Genomic DNA, 6,936 nt, shown 5'->3' with positions numbered 1-6,936 from the left:
CCCCTCTCCCATGTCCCCCCGGAACTGTCAGTCCCGTTGTTTTCTCCTCCAGATTGTTCATCCAGCCTGTGGGTACTGAACTTCTGAATAAATCTTTATATATCATTAGTTTAAATTTTTATATATTTTTATATAAATTTTAACTGGGAACAAAACAGTAAGCAATTTATATAATATTGAAGATGTTGAGAAAACTGTAATGGGTCCTCATATAACTTTTACATGGTGCAATATTCTCCATTAGTATCAAACCAAAAGTAAATTCTGAAAAATTATTACCTACCTGATATGTGTGGAGTGAAAGAGTCTTTCCAGGGGCTCATGTTTAGCAGAACTATAGAGGAAGGATTTAGGGTTGGTGATAAGAACCACAGGCCATTTGCCAAAGGTCAAATCTGCAAAGCTGAAGAGGTCATGATCAAAAGCAAAGATCCGGTACCTAGACACCAGAAGACAGTAAAATAATTTCATAATGTGATATTGTATATTATAAGAGATCATGAAGTAACATACAAAACACGTAAACGTACAAAAGTGGTGCTTTTTTATCATGAATTTTAATGCTGAACTAATAATATTGTTTCTGTCTTTTCTTATCCAGATCAATTTATCCTTCATGCTTATCACATCACATCTACAGGGATCTAATTGGGGCAATAAATCAAATACTCCCTTATAACAATGCCTCCGGGTACATAGAAAATTATGGGAATCAGAATGGGAAGAGACTGTATATGGATGAATCCTTTAGTCTCATATATTAAGACACCTGGAAGGCCGGGTTTCTGGGTGAAGGGAGGTCTTCACCCTTGTGAGTTGGAAATGAGTCCCAATCGCATTCTCATAATTAAAGTTGTTCGCCACTAAATCTTCCCATAATAGTGTTACCTTTAGATTGCCTCTAACAACAGCACGGCTGATTGCCATCTAGCTGGCAGCTATAACTATAGGAACAGACAAGTGCTTTTGCTCTCTAAGCTCTGAAGTCAGCCACTCCCACTTACCTGCTCTGGGGCACTGGTGTTAGGTTTACACCTCTGATGTGCTCTCTCAGGGACCTTTAAGGCTAGGGCACAGCCCACTTTGTTACCTATGTAGTTACCTGTGATTAAGAGGGCTTGCACACACCCCCATCCCTCACCCCCGAGGGTGTATAAGGCTCTGTTGGAAATATATTCTCTCTCGTTGCATGGACCTGGCTCCTGAAATCATGGTGGTCCCGGAGATAAGCCGTTGCATGCCTTATCTTGTCTGATGTCTCTTTAATCTTGCCCTTCAATTAAACAACTGTCTCTCAGACCCATTCGATTGTGGGGCTGGTACCCCACAGAAAATACTCTTTAATTTTTAAATAAATGTTTACTGCATTAGTTAAGTTATTTTAATACCTTAACACTATTTGGAACCTAAGACACTCATCATACGCCTTACACCTGACATTCTTCATCCCATCAACAGGAACATATAAAATACTGAAATAATTGATATTAACACAATGACAAACTTTGCATCCTTCCTTTAAACTTTTCTTTATTTGTTTTGTTTTTTTCTTTACTTCTATTTCACAGAAATTAACAAAAGTTATTTTTATTTTCGAAATGTATGATAAAAGGTTTAAAAGAGTAAACTAAGTTTTAGAGTTTCTGACTTTTAGGATGACGAAAAACAATGATCAACTGTGGCAGAAACAATAGTGCTCACCAAATAGTCCACATGCTCTCCTGCATTTCCCAGTCTCCCTTGTATTAGGTTGGGGCCATGTAATTAGTTCTGGCCAAGGGGCTGTGAACAGAAGTGACATGGGTCACACTAAAGAGTGGTCTAAAGAGTGGGTATGAGTTTTCTGTGCCCTCTTCCCTGCTCTGGAACCAAGGTACTCAGATAGAAAAAGCCTGAATCCCTGAGTCACCCCATGGAAGAGAGTTGCCTTGATGCACACTGGACTTTATGTGAATGAAAAATACACTTTTATTGTGGTAAGTCTTTGACATTTTTTTATTTAATTGCACCATAACAAACCTACCCTAATACCAGTAATCTAATAACTGGTTTTTGTTGTTTGTTGTTTTTTTAAACTGTATTTATCTTCACAGTGCTGGGGAGTGGGACGGATCACTGAAATTCTGATAAAAGTGATAGAAAAATTCGGGAATAGTTCATAGCAATGTTTAAACACAAACACAGTAATTATGTCACTGACTCGTACACGTGAAGACTGTCAAAACAGTCAATGTTTTTACCTGTACATTTACCACAGTCAAAAGACGGGGGATGTCTCATTTTAACTAATATAATTTAAGTGTTTTTGTGAGTAAGTCAAGCTTAGGTGCTTAGCACTTCAGTAAACTCCAGATTGAATGGCAGGGTTGGGACACAGGAGAGCAGGTGGGAAAATAAAGAAGGGGAATGATTGTACAATTAATATCACTTAATATAAAACTTTAATTTTAAAAAGTCAAGAAGCTAGTCAAGGGTTAAGAAAGAAAGGTCGGGTCAGCTTTAGTTCTAGTGGTACTTGTTACTGCATAGAAGCTAAATAGAAGAAAGAAAGGTATCTGGCAAAAGGCAGGCAGAGCCTAGGCAACACCCTCAGTCCTGCGAAGAAGACCAGTCTCAGTTCAAAGTAATACAGCTTCAAAGTTAAGTAGAAGTTTCAAGGAAGGTCCCGTGTACTTTCTAGAAAAGCCAGCAGAAAATGAGATCCTGCATTCCAAGATGTAAAGCTGCCTTTCAGTTAATGAAAGTAGTTAAAAATAGAAAACATTTATTGAATGCCTTAAATCTTCAGAGTTTAAAGTTTGAATAAATTAAACGGCAATTGATAATAGCTGAGTTAGTTAATTGTGCCAAGCTGGCCGATAATCACATGTGGGGCTAATTGAAAGGTGGAGGGATAAATGGGTGGTGAGCCTCGCCTTTCTAGTTCTCGGGTCTCTTGTTTTGTGATGGTCGCACCAGGGTGCAGCTGCCTTAGCAGTACCCTGATTCAGCTTGCAAGATTGACTTCCTACAAGACAACCCCAAGGAGAAGCCACATGGACCTAACCCGATGCAGCCCTGGGTGCTGGAGCAGCCATGTGGAGACCCCTGCTAATGCTGAGGTGCTTATTCGTTCACTGACTCAGCTTTCCTCCTGCAGTCGGCATCATTGCCTCTGTTTTGTGAGGTGGAGGACTTTGTGGACTGGTGCTGGGTTAATGTTGGACTTGTGGACTTGGGCAGCATTGGGTTGGGATGTTTTCGTGATGCACACTTTCTTTACATAAAACTCTCTTATACATGAGTTGCTGTGGATTTGTTTCTCTAAAGTACCTAGACTAATAATATAGCTAAATGAAATGTGTAGCTATTATCTATATATGCTTCTCTATACTAAGATAAAACATTTCACTTAAATAGTTCTTCTAAAAGTATATAGTTAACTATGTATGTGTGTGTACACACAAATATGTACATATATTCCTAGTGATGCATAAAGAGAGAGATGTCCTGATGGTGCAGTGGTTAAAGTGCTCAGCTGCTGACCCAAAGGTCAATAATGGAAACTTGGATGCCACTCCAGTGGTAAAAGATGTGGCAGTCTGCTCTTGTGAAGCTTAAAGTCTTGGAAACCGTGTGGAGCAGTTCTACTCTGTCCTATAGGATTGCTATGACTCAAAATAGACTCAACTTCATCATATATATATATATATATATATAATTTAAAACATTAAATATCTCATCACCTATATTTTATGACCTTAAAGTATGCTATATTAGAAAAGCTTTAACCTTAATAAAGTCAACTATCATTTATTTGAAGAAATTGAATCACTAACATAGTAATAATTAGAATGATAGGTATAGTATTAGGGAGGAAATAACATTCCTAGTTCTAAGGTATTTCTAAGTGTGGTCCATTGACCATCTGATGGGCTTGTAAATAAGGCAGCTGGTTGGACCTTAACCCAGACCTAGAAAACTGAAATCTGTAGAGACAGGGCCTGGAAATTTCCACTGTTAATGAGCTCCTCCTAATTGCTGTGTATTGTAGAGTTTGAGAACTATTTCCTACTGGATGCATCTTCAAATGGCAAACATCACTGCTACAGCAAGGATTTTTTGAAGACAAATAATATTTTTTTTAAAAACATTTTTTTTAAAAACCCACAAAAAATGCCCACGAGTTTTTCCTAAACTGAAACCATGAGGTCACTAAGAAGACTCTATCGTTGTTTTAGCAAAACTTGCACATACAAGTCTTACCTGTGGAGTAGTTGCCTTACCTTCTGTTGTCTTTCCAATCTCCCACCTCAAGTTCCAAAGTGCCTTGGAAGTTTCGAGTGTGCAAAACAGGCATCAGTCCGCCCAGGGTGTGGAGGTGCCCACAAAAATAAGCAGTAGCTGAACTAACCAATGAAAAGTAAATGGAAGAAATGATAAAAGGTAACTTGTGATGACTGACTAATTAAAATGCCTCTTCAGGAAGGTAAGGTATGTAGAGTAACATCAACAAAACAAAAACAATTTTTTTTTTTTTATTTTAGTTTCAGAAACTTGCCTTACCTCATTACTGATCGGATTCCTGGTGACGCAGAAAGGATAGTAGATGTTGTAAAATGTCCAAACCAAATCGTGTGGTTGCTCTGACTACTCTCCGTGGCCAGTAACGAAAGCTCTTCCATTCGTTTCTGACATGGGAGAAAGGTGTAAGAAGGACTCAGGCTGAAACCTAATTTTAAGAGTGAGCAAGAGATTAAACAATTTCCCTGAAGTATTATAATAGTTTTATTAGGTCTAGGGCTTCAACCCTGCTTCTAGGGCTTCTATAATGGCTTGTATAGAACTCTACATTTCCAACGTTTCTCTACACTATGAATCAGAATCAACTCAGAGTGTCTGGTTTTCTCAGGAACCCATGTGGCATAGTGGGCTGTAACTGCAGTCAACAGTTCAAACTAACCAGTCCCTCTGCAGGAGAAAGATGAGGCTTTCTTCTTGCATAGAGATTTACAGCCTCTGAATCCCACAAGAGCAGTTCGACTCAGTCCTGTAAGGGTCACTGAGAATCGGGATTGACTTGGTAACAGTGAGTTTGAGTTAGAAGTTATTTAATTCTTAAAAAAAAAAAAGAAGTTATTTAATTCTAATAATAGCTCTCTTCAATGAGTAGGGCAGGTACTATTCCCATTTGAGAGAGAAGGAAACTGAGAAATAAAGACGTTACTGCTAATCTTGCAATTAATAATAAGGATATTGAAACTAAACTTCTAAAACAAAATGCCCTCATGTCCACAGAAATATGTTTACCTGATAGTCATAGTAGCTCTATTCATAATATTCAAAATCTGGATACCATCAGAAAATTGCTGCATATCTATATAATAAAATGCCACTTAGAAATAAAAAGGAAAGAAATACTGATATACATGTTATGGATAAATCTGTCTGGTACAATGAATTGCTTTTGTAAAATCTTTCAAGCCCTGGTCTCTTAACTCCCACAAAATGATTGCCTAGGACAACGGTTCTCAACTTGTGGGTCACAATCCATTTGATGGTTGAATGACTCTTTCACAGGGGTCGCCCAATTCGTAACAGTAGCAAAATTCCAGTTATGAAGTAGTAACAAAAATAATTTTATAATTGGGGGTTCACGACAATGTGAGGAGCTGTATTAAAGGGTCGCGGCATGAGGAAGGTTGAGAACCACTAGGATGATGAGGTGTGTAAAACTCCTGCAGAGAGTGGACAGCGACCGTGCAAGTGAGGTGTCTACACTAAAGGGATGGGTCAGCTGTGAATCCCACTAAGCTTAACAGAGTCAATCCTACAGAGGTTGAGGACAACTTCACTACCACCAGGAAGTGCTGAAAGAGGAGCTCCACCTTCGGACCTAGGGTCCCAGAGCTGAGAACTTTCTGGGTCCCAGTGCTGAGAACCTTCTACACCCAGGAAACAGAACTATAACACGGAAGGGAACCCAGATGGCAGCAACCCAGGACTGATCAATAGCTGCAGTGGGCTCACCAACGCATGCAGCAAGAGAGCCAACTAGTGTGTTACTTCCCAGTTGTCCTGATCCCAAAATGTAGCCTGTTACTTCTCTAATAAACCCTCTAACTGTAAGTATGGTCCGTAAGTTTTGTGTGGCCATTTCAGGGAATTATCAGACCCAGCAGAGAAGCAGAGAGTACCATAGGGAGAAGAGTTGGTGTCAGAAGTAGTAAAATGGTTAGGGTGTTAGTATGTCTCATCTCCACCTCATGGAGACCAGCCTGCACTAATGGTGATCCTCTCTCTTCCTCCTGAATTTAGACGAGCTCTGATACCACCATATAGCATTCTCAGAAATATTGTGATACTGGGCAAAATAGTTTTTAAATGCTAGACATAAGAGTATATACCAGATGATTTTATTTATGTAAAATCCTAGAAGAGGGAAAACATTTATAATGATAGAAAAACCAATGGTTCCCTGGGACTGAGGATAAAGACTGCAAAGTGGCATAAGGGAACTTGTCTGGTGATAGGAATGGTCAATGTTTCTTCAATATATACCCTTATAATGTGTGCATTTTATTATATGCAAATCATACCTCATAAAGTTGACTTCAAAAGATAATTTGCACATAAATAAATATTATCTGTAAAATATAAATCTGTAAATGTCTAGGCCTTATCCTTAGTGTTTCTAATTTGTTAAGTCTGTGATGGGGACTGAGAATTTGCATTTTATGAGACTCATTATTTCCATGCAGATGATCTTTGAATTAAACCTTAAAAATACAATATTCTCCCCAGGGAATGATGAGGGTGGACATTGGAGACAGGGCATGGTGCCCCAACAAGCTAGACTAGAAAACACAAGCTTTTCTTGCTTGGTATATTTTAATTTGTTCTTCGTCAGTGGATTGATGTTGTTGCTGTTTTGTTGTACATTGTTGCTTGGTTTTG

General features: G+C 38.7%; 1 protein-coding gene across 1 annotated transcript in view; it reads right to left on the bottom strand.

Annotated features, from left to right (window-relative positions):
• Window positions 1-6,936, bottom strand: part of TMEM62 (transmembrane protein 62) — a gene marked incomplete at its 5' end in the record, with an annotated part of 49,836 nt that overhangs the window by 33,559 nt on the left and 9,341 nt on the right. The window contains 3 exons of the mRNA XM_045286457.1: window positions 284-439; window positions 4,266-4,388; window positions 4,546-4,670. Of these exons, the coding sequence (XP_045142392.1) occupies window positions 284-439; window positions 4,266-4,388; window positions 4,546-4,670 (404 nt within the window). The remainder of the gene's footprint in view (window positions 1-283; window positions 440-4,265; window positions 4,389-4,545; window positions 4,671-6,936) is intronic.

Source organism: Echinops telfairi, unplaced genomic scaffold (genome assembly GCF_000313985.2).
Source record: "Echinops telfairi isolate 266 unplaced genomic scaffold, ASM31398v2 ScPeMD7_8;HRSCAF=38, whole genome shotgun sequence".
Classification (NCBI taxonomy): Eukaryota; Metazoa; Chordata; class Mammalia; order Afrosoricida; family Tenrecidae; genus Echinops; species Echinops telfairi.
Note: the sequence above shows the minus strand (reverse complement) of the source record. Positions and strands in the feature narration are given on the sequence as shown.